We start from the raw sequence: 20,446 nt of genomic DNA on the forward strand, positions 1-20,446 counted from the left end.
TTTTTGATTTTTTGATTTTTTGATTTTTTGATTTTTTTTATTTTTTGATTTTTTGATTTTTGATTTTTTGATTTTTGATTTTTTGATTTTTGATTTTTTGATTTTTTGATTTTTTAATTATTTTTTTTATTTTATTTTTATTTTTTAACCCCGATTTCTTCCCATTCTCACCTCTCCCTTCCAATCTGAATTTTTATTTTTCATTTTTCATTTTTTATTTTTTATTTTTTATTTTTTATTTTTTATTTTTTATTTTTTATTTTTTATTTTTTATTTTTTATTTTTTATTTTTTATTTTTTATATTTTTATTATTTTTTTCCCGATTCTTCCCCTCCTCACCCCCCTCCCGACCCGATTTTATTTCTATTTTTATATTTTTTATTTTTATTTTTTATTATTTTTTTCCCGATTCTTCCCCTCCTCACCCCCCTCCCGACCCGATTTTATTTCTATTTTTATATTTTTTATTTTTATTTTTTATTATTTTTTATCCGATTCTTCCCCTCCTCACCTCCCCCTTCCGACCCGATTTTATTTATTTTTATATTTTTATTTTTTATTATTTTTTACCCGATTCTTCCCCTCCTCACCCCCCTCCCGACCCGATTTTATTTCTATTTTTATATTTTTATATTTTTATTTTTTATTATTTTTACCCGATTCTTCCCCTCCTCACCTCCCCCTCCCGACCCGATTTTATTTATTTTTATATTTTTATTTTTTATTATTTTTACCCGATTCTTCCCCTCCTCACCCCCCTCCCGACCCGATTTTATTTCTTTTTGTATTTTTTATTTCTATTTTCGAACGGCGATCTCGCTGGGGATGTTCCCGTTTATTCGAACTCCGCGGCGCTCGCGCACACATCTATGAATTCTGAATTATTCTGAATTCTGAATTCTGAATTCTGAATTATGAATTATGAATTATGAATTATTCTGAATTCTGAATTATTAATTATTCTGAATTATTCTGAATTCTGAATTATTCTGAATTCTGAATTCTGAATTCTGAATTCTGAATTCTGAATTATGAATTATGAATTGTGAATTGTGAATTGTGAATTGTGAATTGTGAATTATGGATTATGAATTATTCTGAATTCTGAATTATGAATTATGAATTATGAATTACGAATTATTCTGAATTCTGAATTATGAATTATTCTGAATTATTCTGAATTCTGAATTATTCTGAATTCTGAATTCTGAATTATGAATTATTCTGAATTATGAATTCTGAATTATTCTGAATTATGAATTGTGAATTATGAATTATTCTGAATTATTCTGAATTCTGAATTCTGAATTATGAATTCTGAATTATTCTGAATTCTGAATTATGAATTATTCTGAATTATTCTGAATTCTGAATTCTGAATTCTGAATTCTGAATTATGAATTATGAATTATGAATTATGAATTGTTCTGAATTCTGAATTATGAATTATTCTGAATTCTGAATTCTGAATTCTGAATTATGAATTCTGAATTATTCTGAATTATGAATTCTGAATTATTCTGAATTATTCTGAATTATTCTGAATTCTGAATTATGAATTCTGAATTATTATGAATTCTGAATTCTGAATTATTCTGAATTATTCTGAATTCTGAATTATGAATTATGAATTCTGAATTATTCTGAATTCTGAATTATCCTGAATTATCCTGAATTCTTCTGAATTATGAATTCTTCTGAATTCTGAATTATTCTGAATTCTGAATTCTGAATTATGAATTATTCTGAATTATGAATTATGAATTATGGATTATGAATTCTGATATATTCTGAATTATGAATTATCCTGAATTCTTCTGAATTCTGAATTCTTCTGAATTCTGAATTCTTCTGAATTGTGAATTGTGAATTCCTCTGAATTGTGAACTCCGAACCATTTCTTTTATTTCCGCCGGCTGTGGTGGCTCTCAGAAGAAGGAGAGCGCCTGCTCCCGGAGCAGGAGCCGTTTCTTTTTCATGCGCCGGTTCTGGAACCAGATCTTCACCTGCTGCTCGCTCAGCCGCAGCCCCTGGGCGAGCTCGCGGCGCCGCTGGCGAGTGATGAACTCGCTGCGGGCGAACTCTGCCTCCAGCTCGGCCAGCTGAGCTTTGGAGTACGGCTTGCGCTTCTTGCGGCTCCGCGGGGCCGCGGGGAACCAGGGGGACACTGCGGGACAGCGGGGGATAAAAATTAAATATAAATAAATATAGAAATAGAAATGTATACATGTGTGTGTAACAAAATTATATATATCGATATATGTGTGTGTGTACATGTGTGTGTGTACATGTGTGTGTGTACATGTACATGTGTGTGTGTGCGGGGAACCAGGGGGACACTGCCGGACAGCGGGGGATAAAAATTAAATATAAATAAATATAGAAATAGAAATGTATACATGTGTGTGTAACAAAATTATATATATCGATATATGTGTGTGTGTACATGTGTGTGTGTACATGTACATGTGTGTGTGCGGGGAACCAGGGGGACACTGCCGGACAGCGGGGGATAAAAATTAAATATAAATAAATATAGAAATAGAAATGTATACATGTGTGTGTAACAAAATTATATATATCGATATATGTGTGTATGTACATGTGTGTGTGTACGGGGAACCAGGGGGACACTGCCGGACAGCGGGGGATAAAAATATTATATAAATAAATATAGAAATATAGAAATATATACATGTGTGTATAACAAAATTATATATATCGATATATGTGTGTGTGTACATGTGTGTGTGTACATGTACATGTGTGTGTGCGGGGAACCAGGGGGACACTGCCGGACAGCGGGGGATAAAAATTAAATATAAATAAATATAGAAATATAGAAATATATACATGTGTGTATAACAAAATTATATATATCGATATATGTGTGTGTGTACATGTGTGTGTGTACATGTACATGTGTGTGTGCGGGGAACCAGGGGGACACTGCCGGACAGCGGGGGATAAAAATTAAATATAAATAAATATAGAAATAGAAATATAGAAATATATACATGTATGTGGAACAAAATTATATATGTATATGGATATGTACATGTGTGTGTGTACATGTACATGTGTGTGTATGTACATGTGTGTGTGCGGGGAACCAGGGGGACACTGCGGGACAGCGGGGGGATAAAAATATTATATAAATAAATATAGAAATAGAAATATGTACATGTGTGTGTAACAAAATTATATATATCGATATATGTGTGTATGTACATGTGTGTGTGTACATGTGTGTGTGTGCGGGGAACCAGGGGGACACTGCGGGACAGCGGGGGATAAAAATTAAATATAAATAAATATAGAAATAGAAATGTATACATGTGTGTGTAACAAAATTATATATATCGATATATGTGTGTGTGTACATGTGTGTGTACATGTGTGTGTGTGCGGGGAACCAGGGGGACACTGCGGGACAGCGGGGGATAAAAATTAAATATAAATAAATATAGAAATAGAAATGTATACATGTGTGTGTAACAAAATTATATATATCGATATATGTGTGTGTGTACATGTGTGTGTACATGTGTGTGTGTGCGGGGAACCAGGGGGACACTGCCGGGACAGCGGGGGATATAAAAATTAAATATAAATAAATATAGAAATAGAAATATAGAAATATATACATGTATGTGTAACAAAATTATCGATATATGTGTGTGTGTACATGTGTGTGTGTACATGTGTGTGTATGTACATGTACATGTGTGTGTGTGTGCGGGGAACCAGGGGGACACTGCCGGACAGCGGGGGGATAAAAATTAAATATAAATAAATATAGAAATAGAAATGTATACATGTGTGTGTAACAAAATTATATATATCGATATATGTGTACATGTACATGTGTGTGTGTGTACATGTGTGTGTGTGCAGGGAACCAGGGGGACACTGCCGGGACAGCGGGGGATAAAAATTAAATATAAATAAATATAGAAATAGAAATATATACATGTGTGTGTAACAAAATTATATATATCGATATATGTGTGTGTGTACATGTGTGTGTGTGTACATGTGTGTGTGTGTGCGGGGAACCAGGGGGACACTGCCGGACAGCGGGGGAATATAAAAATATTATATAAATAAATATAGAAATATAGAAATATATACATGTATGTGGAACAAAATTATATATGTATATGGATATGTACATGTGTGTGTATGTACATGTGTGTATGTACATGTGTGTGTGTGTGTACATGTACATGTGTGTGTGCGGGGAACCAGGGGGACACTGCCGGACAGCGGGGGGATAAAAATTAAATATAAATAAATATAGAAATATAGAAATATATACATGTATGTGGAACAAAATTATATATATCGATATATGTGTGTATGTACATGTGTGTATGTACATGTGTGTGTGCGTGCGGGGAACCAGGGGGACACTGCCGGACAGCGGGGGGATAAAAATTAAATATAAATAAATATAGAAATATAGAAATATATACATGTATGTGGAACAAAATTATATATGTATATGGATATGTACATGTGTGTGTGTGTACATGTACATGTGTGTGTGTGCGGGGAACCAGGGGGACACTGCCGGACAGCGGGGGATAAAAATATTATATAAATAAATATAGAAATAGAAATGTATACATGTGTGTGTAACAAAATTATATATATCGATATATGTGTACATGTACATGTGTGTATGTACATGTGTGTGTGTGTACATGTGTGTGTGTACATGTGTGTGTGTACATGTGTGTGTACATGTACATGTGTGTGTGTGCGGGGAACCAGGGGGACACTGCCGGACAGCGGGGGATAAAAATTAAATATAAATAAATATAGAAATATAGAAATATATACATGTATGTGGAACAAAATTATATATGTATATGGATATGTACATGTGTGTGTGTGTACATGTGTGTGTGTGTACATGTGTGTGTGTACATGTGTGTGTGCGGGGAACCAGGGGGACACTGCCGGGACAGCGGGGGGATAAAAATTAAATATAAATAAATATAGAAATAGAAATGTATACATGTGTGTATAACAAAATTATCGATATATGTGTGTATGTACATGTGTGTGTGTACATGTGTGTGTATGTACATGTGTGTGTGTGTACATGTACATGTGTGTGTGTGCGCGGGGAACCAGGGGGACACTGCCGGGACAGCGGGGGAATAAAAATTAAATATAAATAAATATAGAAATAGAAATGTATACATGTGTGTGTAACAAAATTATATATGTATATGGATATGTACATGTGTGTGTGTGTACATGTACATGTGTGTGTGTGTACATGTGTGTGCGGGGAACCAGGGGGACACTGCCGGACAGCGGGGGATAAAAATATTATATAAATAAATATAGAAATATAGAAATATATACATGTATGTGGAACAAAATTATATATGTATATGGATATGTACATGTGTGTGTGTGTACATGTGTGTGTGTACATGTGTGTGTGCGGGGAACCAGGGGGACACTGCCGGGACAGCGGGGAATATAAAAATTAAATATAAATAAATATAGAAATAGAAATATAGAAATATATACATGTATGTGTAACAAAATTATATATATCGATATATGTGTGTATGTACATGTGTGTGTGTGTACATGTACATGTACATGTGTGTGCAGGGAACCAGGGGGACACTGCCGGGACAGCGGGGGGATAAAAATATTATATAAATAAATATAGAAATAGAAATATATACATGTGTGTGTAACAAAATTATCGATATATGTGTGTGTGTACATGTGTGTGTGTACATGTGTGTGTGTGTACATGTGTGTGTGTGCGGGGAACCAGGGGGACACTGCCGGGACAGCGGGAAATATAAAAATTAAATATAAATAAATATAAAAATAGAAATGTAGAAATATATACATGTATGTGTAACAAAATTATCAATATATGTGTGTGTGTACATGTGTGTGTGTACATGTGTGTGTATGTACATGTACATGTGTGTGTGTGTGCGGGGAACCAGGGGGACACTGCCGGGACAGCGGGGAATAAAAATATTATATAAATAAATATAGAAATAGAAATGTATACATGTGTGTGTAACAAAATTATATATATCAATATATGTGTGTGTGTACATGTGTGTGTGTGTACATGTACGTGTGTGTGTGCGGGGAACCAGGGGGACACTGCCGGGACAGCGGGGGATATAAAAATTAAATATATAAATATATCTAAATCTATAAAAATACCAATATATATGTGCATGTATAAATATATATGTGTGTGTGTATGTGCACATGTATGTGTGTGTATAGAGAGAAATGAAACCACATGGGGTGAAGGGAATGCAATGGAGTGGAATGAAGAAAATAAAATAAAATAAAATAAAATAAAATAAAATAAAATAAAATAGAATAGAATAGAATAGAATAGAATAGAATAGAATAGAATAGAATAGAATAAAATCAAATAAAAAATAAAATAAAATAAAAGAAAATAAAAGAAAATAAAAGAAAATAAGATGAAATAAAATAAAATAAAATAAAATAAAATAAAATAAAATAAGATGAAATAAAATAAAATAAAATAAAATAAAATAAAATAAAATAAAATAAAATAAAATAAAATAAAATGAAATGAAATAAAATAAAATGAAATAAAAGGAAATAAAAAGTAAAGAAATAAAATGAAATAAGATAAAATGAAATAAAATAAAATAAAATGAATACAATACAATACAATACAATATAATAAAATATAATAAAATATAATAAAGAAATGGAATGGGGTATAAAATAAAATAAAATAAGATAAAATAATAAATAAAATAAAATAAAATAAAATAAAATAAAATAAAATAAAATAAAATAATAAAATATAATATAATAAAATAAAATAAAATAAAAAACAATACAATACAATATAATAAAATATAATGAAGAAATGGAATGCGGTATAAAATAAAATAAGATAAAATAAGATAAAATAAAATAAAATAAAATAAAATAAAATAAAATAAAATAATAAAATATAATATAATAAAATAAAATAAAATAAAAAACAATACAATACAATATAATAAAATATAATGAAGAAATGGAATGCGGTATAAAATAAAATAAGATAAAATAAAATAATAAAATAAAATAAAATAAAATAAAATATAATACAATAAAATACAATACAATAAAATAAAATAAAGTAAAATAAAGTAAAATAAAGTAAAATACAATACAATACAATAAAATAAAATAAATACAACACAATACGATAAAGAAATGGAATGAGGTGAGAATTAAAAATGAAAATATTTTAAAAATAAATCGATGAAGATGAAGATATTGAAAATGAGAGGTAAAAGGTAAAGGTGGAGGTAAAGAAAAAAGATAAAGGTGAAAATATGAAAATAAAAATTAACAATTAAAAAATTAAAAATTTAAAAAACAGAAATGGAAATGGAAATAGAAACAGAAACATAAATAAAAAATAGAAATATATTAAAAATAAAACGAAATAAACGCCCAGAAAATTAAACCCTCTAAATGTTCCTTTTTTCCTTTTTTTTCCCCCAAAAATCCTCCCCGAAATCTTCGATTTTCTTTTTTTCTCCCCAAAATCCTCCCCGAAATCTTCATTTTTTCCTTTTTTCCCCCAAAAATCGACCCCAAATCCCCTTTGTACCGTTTTACGTTAAAATAAAAAACACAAAATTTTCTTTTTTTTCCCTTTTTCTCCCCAAAATCCTCCCCGAAATTTTCCTTTTTTTCCTTTTTTTTCCCCCAAAAAGCGACCCCTAAACGCTTTTTGGGAGATTTTCTCAAAAAAGAAAATAAATAAAAAAACACAAAATGTTCCTTTTTTCCCTTTTTCCCCCAAAAATCGCCCCCAAATCCCCTTTGTACCGTTTTACGTTAAAATAAAAAACACAAAATTTTCTTTTTTTCCTTTTTCTCCCCAAAATCCTCCCCGAAATTTTCCTTTTTTTCCTTTTTTTTCCCCCAAAAAGCGATCCCTAAACGCTTTTTGGGAGATTTTCTCAAAAAAGAAAAATAAATAAAAAAACACAAAATGTTCCTTTTTTCCCTTTTTTTCCCCAAAAATCCTCCCCGAAATCTTCATTTTTCCCCTTTTTTCCCCCAAAAATCGCCCCCAAATCCCCTTTGTACCGTTTTACGTTAAAATAAAAAACACAAAATTTTCTTTTTTTTCCCTTTTTCTCCCCAAAATCCTCCCCGAAATTTTCGATTTTCTTTTTTTCCCCAAAAATCCTCCCCGAAATCTTCATTTTTTTTCCTTTTTTTTCTTCTTAAAAACCTCCCCGAAATCTTCATTTTTTTCCCCTTTTTCTCCCCAAAATCCTCCCCGAAATTTTTCCTTTTTTTCCTTTATTTTCCCCCCAAAAATCGCCCCGAAATTTTCCTTTTTCCTTCCCCCCCCTAAAAAAAAGCGCCCCCAAATCCCTTTTTTCCCTTTTCCATAAAGCAAAGAATAGAAAATGCTCAAAATGTTCTTTTTTCCCTTTTTTCCCCCAAACCTCGCCCAAATGTCCCTTTTTTCCTTTTTTATTTTCCCGCTAAAAAAACCTCCCCAAATGTTTTTTATTCCTTTTTTTACCTAAAAACAGCGCTCCCAAAATGCCCCTTTTTTCCTTTTTCTTTTTATCTTTTTTATCCTTTTTATCCTTTTTTATCCTTTTCCCCTTTTTCCCTTTTTCTTTTTATCCTTTTTATCCTTTTTTATCCTTTTTATCCTTTTTTATCCTTTTTTATCCTTTTCCCCTTTTCCCTTTTTCTTTTTATCCTTTTTATTCTTTTTTCCTTTTTTATCCTTTTCCCCTTTTCCCTTTTTCTTTTTATCCTTTTTATCCTTTTTTTTATCCTTTTCCCCTTTTTTCCTTTTTCTTTTTATCCTTTTTATCCTTTTTTCCTTTTTTTTATCCTTTTTCCCTTTTTTCCTTTTTTATCCTTTTCCCCATTTTCCTTTTTCTTTTTATCCTTTTTATTCTTTTTTCCTTTTTCCCTTTTTCTTTTTATCCTTTTTATTCTTTTTTCCTTTTTTATCCTTTTCCCCTTTTTTCCTTTTTCTTTTTCCCTTTTTTCCCTTTTTTCCTTTTTCTTTTTTTTTCCTTTTCCCCTTTCTTATTTTTTCCTTTTTTCCTTTTCCCCTTTTTCCTTTTTTTCCTTTTCCCCTTTTTATTTTTTCCTTTTTTCCTTCTTTCTTTTTTCCCTTTTTCTTTTTCCCCCTTTTTTCCCTTTTCCCCTTTTTCCCCTTTCTTCTTTTTTCCTTTTTTCCCTTTTTTTCCTTTTCCCCTTTTCCTTTTTTCCTTTTTCTTTTTCCCCCTTTTTCCTTTTTTCCCTTTTCCCCCTTTTTTCCTTTTTTCCTTTTTTCCCTTTTTCCTTTTTTTCCTTTTCCCCTTTTCCCTTTTTTCTTTTTTTCCTTTTTCCCTTTTCCCCTTTTTTCTTCTTTTTCCTTTTTCCCTTTTTCCCTTTTTTCCCTTTTTTCTTCCCCTCCTTTTTTCCTTTTTCCCCCTTTAAAAATCGTCCCCCAAAAAACTCCTTTTCCCTTTTTCCCCCTAAAAAAAAGCATCTCCAAAAATCCGACTCCCCTAAAAAAAAAAAAATCCCCAAAATGTTCAATTCCCCTTTTGTTTTCCCCTTAAAAAATAAAAATCCCCCAAAGCCGTTTCCCCGAATTTCCCAAAAACCCAAATTTTTCCCCTTTTTCCCCCCCCCCAATTTTCCCTCCTCCCTGACCCCAAAAGCTCCAAATGAGAATTTTTTAGGGATTCCCAAAAGGATTTTTAAGGGATTTTTTAAGGATTCCCAAAAGGATTTTTAAGGATTCCAGAGGGATTTTAAATGGACTTTTTAGGGATTCCCAAAGGGATTTTTTTTTAGGGATTCCAGAGGGAATTTTTAAGGGAATTTTTAGGGATTCCAGAGGGAATTTTTAGGGAATTTTTAAAAGATTTTTTAGGGATTTTTTAGGGAATTTTTAGCGATTTTTAAGGGATTTTTAAAGGATTTTTTAGGGATTTTTAAAGGATTTTTTAGGGATTCCAGAGGGAATTTTTAAGGGAATTTTTAGGGATTCCAGAGGGAATTTTTAGGGAATTTTTAAAAGATTTTTTAGGGATTTTTTAGGGAATTTTTAGCGATTTTTAAGGGATTTTTAAAGGATTTTTTAGGGATTTTTAAAGGATTTTTTAGGGATTCCAGAGGGAATTTTTAGGGAATTTTAAAAAGATTTTTTAGGGATTTTTAAGGGATCTTTAAAGGATTTTTTAGGGATTGTTTTTAGGGATTCCAGAGGGAATTTTTAGGGAATTTTTAGGGAATTTTTAGGGAATTTTTAGGGAATTTTTTTTTAGGGATTCCAGAGGGAATTTTTTGGGATTTTTTTAGGGATTTTTAAAGGATATTTTAGGGATTTTTTTTTAGGGATTCCAGAGGGAATTTTTAGGGATTCTCCGTTTTCCCTCTTTTCCCTCCCCGTGACCCCGGAGGTTTTGGGGATTTTTTTTTTTTTTAAGCATTTTTTTCCCTTTTTTTCTTTTTATTTATTATTTTTTTACCCACAAAAAAAAAAAAAAAAAAATCGCGCGGCGCTCCCGTTCCCGGATTGATTTTTTTATATTATTTTAATTTTTAATTTTTTTTTTGTTTTTTAATTTTAAATGGGATATTTGCACCTTTATTTTTATTTTTATTCTTTTTTTCTGTTTAAAAGCGGCGGCACCCAATAAAACATTCGGGATTTCGCTGCTACCCCTAGCGGCTCGACCCCAAATCGGCGCCGCTGACGAGGAGGGAACCCCAAAAAAAAAAAAAAAAAAAAAAAAAAAAAAAGAAATGAAGGAAACCCCGGAAAAAAAAAAAACACAGAAAAATTTAAAAAAAAATCCAACGAAATCACCAAAAAATCGCGATAAAATAACCCCAAAAAAATCACGATAAAATCACCCCAAAAATTCACGATAAAATCACCCCAAAAACGTCACAATTAAATCACAAATAAATCACGATTAAATCACAATTACGTCACGATTAAATCACGATTAAATCGCAATTAAATCACGATTAAATCAGGATTAAATCACGATTAAATCACGATTAAATCCAAATTAAATCAGGATTAAATCACGATTAAATCACGATTAAATCCAAATTAAATCAGGATTAAATCAGGATTAAATCACAATTAAATCCAAATTAAATCACGATTAAATCACGATTAAATCACGATTAAATCACGATTAAATCACGATTAAATCACGATTAAATCCAAATTAAATCAGGATTAAATCAGGATTAAATCACTATTAAATCACGATTAAATCCAAATTAAATCAGGATTAAATCACAATTAAATCAGGATTAAATCACAATTAAACCCTCCCACAAAAAAAAAAAAAACAACACAACACAATAAAAAATAATTTTAAAAAATAAAAAAAAAAGGAGGGGGGAACCAAACCAAACCAAAACAAAACAAAGGAAAAGAAAGAAACCCCACGGAAAATCACAAGGAGAAAAAATCAGGGGAAAAAAAAATTTTAAATCCTCTCAAAAATGCCCCCCCCCCCCAAAAAAAAAAAAAAATCCCAAAGAAATTCCATAAAAATTCCCCCCCCTGGAAATTCCCATTCCCGGATTTCAGCTGCGCTGTTCAGGGCTGGCTCCAACCCCGAATTTCGCTCCCAAATCCTCCCAAATTCCAAGAAAAATTCCCGGATTTTAGGAGGTTCCCACCCCCTGCCGGGGTTCGGGGGTGACACCAAAACCAGCGAACCCCAAATTCCGAGGGAAAACTCCACAAAAACTCCCCAAAAAATATCCCAAAAATATCCCAAAAAACTCCCCCAAAAACATCCCGAAAATATCCCGAAATATCCCAAAAAACATCCCCAAAAACTCCCCAAAAACTCCCCAAAATATCCAAAAAATATCCCAAAAAACATCCCAGAAACATCCCAAAAAACACCCGAAAAAAATCCCAAAAAACAGCCCAAAAACTCCCCAAAAACTCCCCAAAAACATCCCAAAAAACTCCCTAAAAACTCCCCAAATATATCCCAAAATATCCCAAAAAACATCCCAAAAATCATCCCAAAAAGCATCCCAAAAACACCCGAAAAAAAATCCCAAAATCATCCCAAAAAATCCCCAAAATGCATCCCAAAAATATCCTAAAAATATCCCAAAAATATCCCAAAACCATCCCCAAAATCATCCCCAAAAAACTCCCCAAAACCTCCCTAAAAACCCCAAAAACCCTCAAAACCTCGTTAAAAAAAAACCAAAAACCCCAAAAAATCCCTAAAAAAAACCGAAACCACCCCAAAACCCCCAAACCTCCCTAAAATCTCCCTAAAAACCTCAAAAACTCCCTAAAAAAAACCCCCAAAAACCACCCCGAAACCTCCTTAAAAAAAACCCCCAAACCTTTCCGAACCACCCCAGTAAAATAAAATAAAATAAAATAAAATAAAATAAAATAAAATAAAATAAAATAAAATAAAATAAACCTCTAAAACCACCCAAAATCTTTACAGTGCGGACCTAAAATCCCCAAAATATTCCAAAAAAAAATCCCAAAAAATCCCCAAAAATTCCCCCCCCCAAAAAAAAAACCCCAAAATCCCCAAAAATCAAAAAAAATCCCAAAAATCCACAAAAAATCCCCCAAAAATCCCCAAAATCCCAAAAAAATGCCCCAAGAATCCCCCAAAAAATCCCAAAAATCCCCAAAAAAATCTCAAAAAAATCCCAAAAAATTCGCATTTCCACCTTTCCGGGGTGGCCCCGATCCCGCAGAGTTTTCATTCCCGGGAAAAAAAAAAAACCTTTCCAAAACCTTTCTAAAACCTCTCTGAAACACCCGAAACCCACAAAAAATCCCCCAAAAAAAATCCCCCAAAAAATCCCAAAATCCCCAAAAAAATCTCAAAAAAATCCCCAAAAAAATTCGCATTTCCACCTTTCCGGGGTGGCCCCGATCCCGCAGAGTTTTCTTCATTCCCGGGAAAAAAAAATCTCTCAAAACCTTCCCAAAACCACTCTGAAAAACCCGAAACCCACAAAAAGAACCCAAAAACATCCCCAAAAAAATCCCAAAATCCCCAAAAAATCCCCAAAATCCCCAAAAATCCCCCAAAATCCTCCCTAAAAATCTCCCAAAAAATTCGCATTTCCACCTTTCCGGGGTGGCCCCGATCCCGCAGAGTTTTCTTCATTCCCGGGAAAAAAAATCTCTCAAAACCTTCCCAAAACCACTCTGAAAAACCCGAAACGCACCAAAAAAAACCCCCAAAATCCCCAAAAAATCCCAAAATCCCCAAAAAATCCCCAAAATCCCCAAAAATCCCCCCCAAAAATCCCCCCCAAAAATCCCCCAAAATCGCATTTCCACCTTTCCGGGGTGGCCCCGACCCTGCAGAGTTTTCATTCCCGGGAAAAAAAAAAAACCTTTCCAAAACCTTTCTAAAACTCCTCTGAAACACCCGAAACCCACAAAAAATCCCAAAAAAATCCCAAAAAAAATCCCAAAATCCCCCAAAAATCCCCCCCAAAAATCCCCCAAAATCGCATTTCCACCTTTCCGGGGTGGCCCCGACCCTGCAGAGTTTTCACTCCCGGGAAAAAAAAAAAACCTTTCCAAAACCTTTCTAAAACCTCTCTGAACCACCTCAACGCCCCCCAAAAACCGCATCAAACCCCAAAATTCCCCCAAAATTCCCCCAAAATTCCCCCAAATCTCCCATTCCCGGCTGTCCCCTCCTCCTGCCCCGCTCAGAGGTGACACCAGCCCCGCGCGTCCCCTCCGTTCCCGGGGGAAAACCGCCCCAAAACCCGCCCGAAATATCCCAAAAAAACCCCCAAACCACCCCAGAGCTCCTCCGGGCTTCCCAAAACACCCCAAAAACATCAAAATCACCTCAAAATCACCCCAAAATCCGCCCCCCCACAAACGCCGTTTCCAGCTGTCCCGAGTGATCCGCCCCAAATCCCCAAATCCCCTCCAAAAAAATCCCAAAAAAAGCAAATTTCCACCAAAAACCCCCCCAAAAAATTGCAAATCTCCCCCCAAAAAACCAAAAATGCAAATCTCCCCCCCCAAAAAAACCCAAAAAAACCCTAAAAATATTCAAATCTCCCCCATAAAACCCCGCGGTGCCAACTCCGGCCGCGCTCAGGGGGACACGGCCGGGCTGAGTCCCCCAAAATCCCATCGAAAACCAACCCCAAAACCAGTGTGAAACACCCCAAAACCCACCCCAAATCCCCCCAAAACCCCAAAAATTGCCGAATTTCCCCCAAACCCTCGCGGTGCCAACTCTGGCCGCGCTCAGGGGGACACGGCCGGGCTGAGCCCCCGAAAAAACGAACCCCAAAATCCAACCCCAAAACCCAAGCGCAAAACCCATCGAAAACCAACTCTAAAATCCGGCACAAAACCAACCCCGAACCAACCCCGAACCAACCCCGAACCAACCCCAAACCCGGTAAAAAACCAACCCCAAACCAACCCCAAACCAACCCCAAACCAACCCCGAACCCGGTAAAAAATTCAACCCCAAACCAAACCCAAACCAGCCCCAAACCAACCCCGAACCCGGTAAAAAACCAACCCCAAAACAACCCCGAACCAACCCCAAACCAACCCCAAAACAACCCCAGACCCGGCACAAAACCAACCCCAAACCAACCCCAAACCAACCCCGAACCAACCCCAAACCAACCCCGAACCCGGTAAAAAACCAACCCCAAAACAACCCCAAACCAACCCCAAACCAACCCCAAACCCGGTAAAAAACCAACCCCGAACCAACCCCAAACCAACCCCAAACCAACCCCAAACCAACCCCAAACCCGGCACAAAACCAACCCCAAACCAACCCCAAACCAACCCCAAACCAACCCCAAACCCGCTACAAAACCAACCCCAAACGAACCCCAAACCCGGTACAAAAACCATCCCAAACCAACCCCAAAACCAACCCCAAACCCAGCACAAAACCAACCCCAAACCCGGTACAAAACCATCCCAAACTAACCCCAAAACCCATCCGAACCCAACCCCAAACCCGGTACAAAACCAACCGCAAACCCGGTACAAAACCAACCCCAAACCAACCCGAAACCCGGTACAAAACCAACCCCAAACCCGGCACAAAACCAACCCCAAACCAACCCCAAACCAACCCCAAACCCGGCAAAAAACAAACCCCAAACCCGGCACAAAACCAACCCCAAACCCGGCACAAAACCAACCCCAAACCAACCCGAAACCCGGTACAAAACCAACCCCAAACGAACCCCAAACCCGGTACAAAAACCATCCCAAACCAACCCCAAACCCGGCACAAAACCAACCCCAAACCCGGCACAAAACCAACCCCAAACCCGGCACAAAACCAACCCCAAACCAACCCCAAACCCGGTACAAAACCATCCCAAACTAACCCCAAAACCCATCCGAACCCAACTCCAAACCGGGCACAAAACCAACCCCAAACCCATGGGAACCCAACCCCAAACCCATGGGAACCCAACCCCAAAACCCCAACCCCCCCAAGCCCTTGTTGCCCACCTGCGGCCGCGCTCAGCGGTGACACCATCCCCGCCGCGTCCCCTTTTCCACCCGGTGCCATCATCCCCGAGCCCGGGTCCGGCTCCAGGGCCGGGCAGGGCTGCGCGTCCTGAGCCGCTCCCTCCGCTCCTCCGAACTCGAACTTGCCGAAAGCTCCGCAGTTGTTGCCCAGAGCGCTCGGCGGCGCCTCCGGGACCTCCCTGACCCCCCGCTCCTTGTCGCCCTCCCGGTAGTAGCACTTGCCCTCCTCTCCGCGGGCGAGCGCGCAGGCGGCGCCGAGCGAGCCCAGGCAGGGCTGCCCGTAGGGCCCGCAGGGCTCCGGGGGAGCCCAGGCCGGCAGCGGCCCCAGGTTGTCCCGGCGCGGGTAGGGCAGCGAGGGGAAGCCGGCGATCTGCGGGCCGGCCCCGCGGAAGTTGGGCAGGTAGAACGCGTCCCCGGGGTGCAGGCCGAGCAGCGGCCCCACGAAACCGGGGTTGAGCAGAGCGTTGTGCTCGCCCATGGGGCCGCGGCCGAGCGGGGCACGCGGAGCGGGGCGCTCCTTCCTCCTCCTCCTCCTCCTCCTCCTGCTGCTGCCGCTGCCGCTGCCGCTCTTCTCCCCTTCTCTTCCCTTTCCTCCCTCTTCCCTTCTCCTCCTTTTCTTCTCCTTCTTCTCCTTTTCCTCTCCTCCTTTCCTTCTTCTTTTCTTCTTCTTTCTCCTTCTTCCCTTCTCCTTTTTCCTTTCTCCTTCTTTCCTTCCCCTTCTTCCCTTTCCTCCCTCTTTCCTTCTCCTTCTTTCCTTTTCCTTCTTCTCCTTTTCCTCTCCTTCTTTCCCTCTCTTTATTCTCCTTTCCTTCTCCTTCTTTTCTTCTCCTTCTTTCCTTCTTCCCTTCTGCTTCTTCCCTTCTCGTTCTTTTCCTTTTCCTCTCCTTCTTTTCTTCTCCTTTTTTTCTCCTTCTTTCCTTCTCCTTCTTCTCCTTTTCTTCTCCTTCTTTCCTTCTCTTTTTTCTCCTTCTTTCCTTCTCCTTCTTCTTTCCTTCTCCTTTTTTTCTCCTTCTTTCCTTCTCCTTCTTTTCTTCTCCTTTTCTTCTCCTTCTTTTTCCTTCTTCCCTTCTCCTTTTTCCTTTCTCCTTCTCCCTCTTCCCTTCTCCCTCTTTCCTTTCCTTTCCTTTTTTATTTTTGTTTCCGCTTTGTTCTCCTTTTCTCGTTGTTTTCCTTTTCTCGTTGTTCTCCTTTTCTCGTTGTTCTCCTTTTCTCGTTGTTCTCCTTTTCTCGTTGTTTTCCTTTTCTCGTTGTTGGTTTTTTTTTTTGTTGTTGTTGTTTTGTTTTTTGGGTTTTTTTTTTTTTTTTGGGGTTTGGTTTTTTTTTTTTTTTTCTATTTTTTGGTGTAATTTTTAATTTTTCCGGGCTGTCCGCGGTGGCTCCGCTCCCTCCCCCGTCCATGGAGCTCGGTTAAAAGGCTCGGCCCGAGCCCATTGGACCCGGAGGCGCCGTCACGTGACCAGCGGCACCGGGAGGGGTCCCCTCCCCTCCCCCCCCATCCCGGACCCCTCCCCTCCCCCATCCCGGACAAAACAGCGCCGGATCCCCCCCTTTTCATCCCCTTTTTACCGCTTTTTTACCCCATTTTTTACCCCTTTCTATCCCATTTTTATCCCACTTTTTACCCCCTTTTTATCCCATTTTTATCCCATTTTTATCCCACTTTTTACCCCCTTTTTATCCCGTTTTTTACCCATTTTTATCCCATTCTTTACCCATTTTTATCCCATTTTTTCACCACTTTTTATCCCGTTTTTTACCCATTTTTATCCCATTTTTTACCCCCTTTTTATCCCATTTTTATCCCATTTTTTACCCATTTTTATCCCATTTTTTCACCACTTTTTATCCCGTTTTTTACCCATTTTTATCCCATTTTTTACCCCCTTTTTACCCCCTTTTTATCCCATTTTTTACCCCCTTTTTATCCCATTTTTATCCCATTTTTTCACCACTTTTTACCCGATTTTTACCCATTTTTTACCACTTTTTACCCGATTTTTACCCATTTTTTACCCCTTTTCACCCCTTTTTATCCCATCCTTTACCCATTTTTATCCCATTTTTTCACCACTTTTTATCCCGTTTTTTACCCCCTTTTTATCCCATTTTTATCCCATTTTTATCCCATTTTTTCACCACTTTTTATCCCGATTTTTACCCATTTTTTACCCCTTTTCACCCCTTTTTATCCCATTCTTTACCCATTTTTATCCCGTTTTTTACCCATTTTTATCCCATTTTTAACCCCCTTTTATCCCATTTTCCACCCATTTTTCACCCCTTTTAATCCCTTTTTTTTACCCCTTTTTCACCCCTTTTTATCGCATTTTAATCCCATTTTTTCACCACTTTTTATCCCATTTTTATCTCATTTTTCACCCCTTTTATCCCATTTTTTATCCCATTTTTACCCCTTTTTATCCCATTTTAATCCAATTTTTTCACCCCTTTTTACCCGATTTTTTACCCCCTTTTCACCCCTTTTATCCCATTTTAATCCCATTTTTTCACCCCTTTTTATCCCATTTTCCACCCATTTTAACCCCTTTTTATCCCATTCTTTACCCATTTCTATCCCAATTTAATCCCATTTTTAACCCCCTTTTATCCCATTTTCCACCCATTTTTACACCTTTTTATCCCATTTTAATCCCATTTTTTTACCCCATTTTATCCCATTTTTATCCCATTTTTTAACCCATTTTTATCCCATTTTTTAACCCCTTTTTATCCCATTTTTACCCCTTTTTATCCCATTTTTTACCCCTTTTTTACCCCTTTTAATCCAATTTTTCACCCCTTTTAACCCATTTTAATCCCCTTTTTTACCCCTTTCTACCCCATTTTAATCCCATTTTTCACCCATTTTATCCCCATTTTATCCCCATTTTTCACCCATTTTTCACCCATTTTTCACCCATTTTTCACCCATTTTTCACCCATTTTTCACCCATTTTAATCCCCTTTTTTCACCCATTTTAATCCCCTTTTTTACCCATTTTTCACCCATTTTTATCCCACTCTCAACCATTTCTACCCCTTGTTATCCCCCCTTTTAACCCGATTTTTTAACCTCTTTTTTACCCATTTTAACCCATTTTAATCCCATTTTTATCCCCTTTTTAACCCCATTTTTATCCCATTTTAACCCATTTTCATCCCCCTTTTTAACCCATTTTTATCTCCCTTTTATCCCATTTTTTACCCGATTTTTTACCATTTTTTTCCCATTTTTAACCATTTTATCCCCCCTTTTTTTACCCATTTTGACCCCTTTTCCCCCCAAATTTTTACCCCTTTTTTACCCATTTTCAACTCCTTTTTATCCCCCATTTTTAACCCCTTTTTTAACCATTTCTTACTCATTTTAACCCATTTTTATCCCACTTTTTAACCCTTTTTTATCTCCTTTTTATCCCATTTTTATCCCCATTTTTTACCCCTTTTTACACATTTTATCCCCATTTATATCCCCATTTTAACCCCTTTTTTACCCTTTTTCACCCATTTTTAATCCTTTTTTTCCCCGTTTTTTCCCCATTTTTATCCCAATTTTTAACCCATTTTTCCCGTTTTTTCCCCATTTTTATCCCAATTTTTAATCCTTTTTTTTCCCGTTTTTTCCCCATTTTATCCCCATTTTTTCCCGTTTTTCCCCCATTTTTATCCCAAATTTTAATCCTTTTTTTCCCGTTTTTCCCCATTTTTATCCCAATTTTTTAACCCATTTTTTCCCGTTTTTTCCCCATTTTTATCCCAATTTTTAATCCTTTTTTCCCGTTTTTCCCCCATTTTTATCCCCATTTTTAACCCATTTTTCCCCATTTTTATCCCCATTTTTAATCCTTTTTTTCCCTGTTTTTTCCCATTTTTATCCCCCCCTTTTTAACCCCTTTTTACCCATTTTAACCCATTTTTCACCCATTTCTCCCCATTTTTAACCCAGTTTTCGCCCATTTTATCCCCATTTTTTTACCCGTTTTCCCCCCTTTTTTCCCCATTTTTATCCCCATTTTTCACCCTTTTTTCCCCATTTTTCACCTATTTTATTTTATTTTATTTTACTTTATTTTATTTTATTTTATTTTATTTTATTTCTTTTTTAGGGTGGAGGTTTTTAGGTCCTTCCCAACAACTCCCCCCCAAAAATTCCCATTTTTAACCAGAAAAATTCGAATTTTTAACCCCAAAACCTCTCCGGGAGGGAAGGCGCTGCTCATTAATTAATCCATTAATTAATTAATCAATCCATTAATTAATTAATCAATACATGAATTAATTAATCAATCAATGAATTAATTAATCCATTAATTAATTAATCAATCTATGAATTAATCAATCCATGAATTAATCAATCCATGAATTAATTAATCCATGAATTAATTAATCAATCCATGAATTAATCAATCCATGAATTAATTAATCCATGAATTAATTAATCAATCCATGAATTAATCAATCCATTAATTAATTAATCAATCCATGAATTAATTAATCAATCCATGAATTAATTAATCAATCTATGAATTAATTAATCCATGAATTAATTAATCAATCTATGAATTAATTAATCAATCCATGAATTAATCAATCCATGAATTAATTAATCAATCCATGAATTAATCAATCTATGAATTAATTAATCAATCAATGAATTAATTAATCCATGAATTAATTAATCCATGAATTAATTAATCAATCCATGAATTAGTCAATCCATGAATTAATCAATCCATGAATTAATTAATCAATCCATGAATTAATTAATTAATCCATTAATTAATTAATCCATCCATGAATTAATTAATCCATCCATTAATTAATCCATCCATGAATTAATTAATCCTTCAATTAATTGA

The 20,446-nt window shown here is 36.1% G+C and overlaps 1 protein-coding gene across 1 annotated transcript; it reads right to left on the reverse strand.

Annotated features, from left to right (window-relative positions):
* Positions 1-1,929: 1,929 nt before the first annotated feature.
* HOXC12 (homeobox C12) lies at positions 1,930-16,097 on the reverse strand. The gene is made up of 2 exons (XM_062510856.1): positions 15,567-16,097; positions 1,930-2,168 (listed from the first exon to the last, which is right to left on the reverse strand). Exons 1-2 carry the CDS (start codon positions 16,063-16,065, stop codon positions 1,930-1,932), a joined length of 738 nt encoding a protein of 245 aa, XP_062366840.1. The 5' UTR covers positions 16,066-16,097.
* Positions 16,098-20,446: the final 4,349 nt, after the last annotated feature.

This window comes from Cinclus cinclus, chromosome 30, assembly GCF_963662255.1.
Source record: "Cinclus cinclus chromosome 30, bCinCin1.1, whole genome shotgun sequence".
Taxonomy (NCBI): Eukaryota; Metazoa; Chordata; class Aves; order Passeriformes; family Cinclidae; genus Cinclus; species Cinclus cinclus.

Coding starts and splice junctions, on each gene's coding strand:
- HOXC12 (XM_062510856.1), bottom strand. CDS start 16,065: ATGGGCGAGCACAACGCTCTGCTCAACCCCGGTTTCGTGGGGCCGCTG. Junction 2,169..15,566: donor ACCGCTGAGCGCGGCCGCAG/GTGGGCAACAAG, acceptor GCTGTCCCGCAG/TGTCCCCCTGGTTCCCCGCG.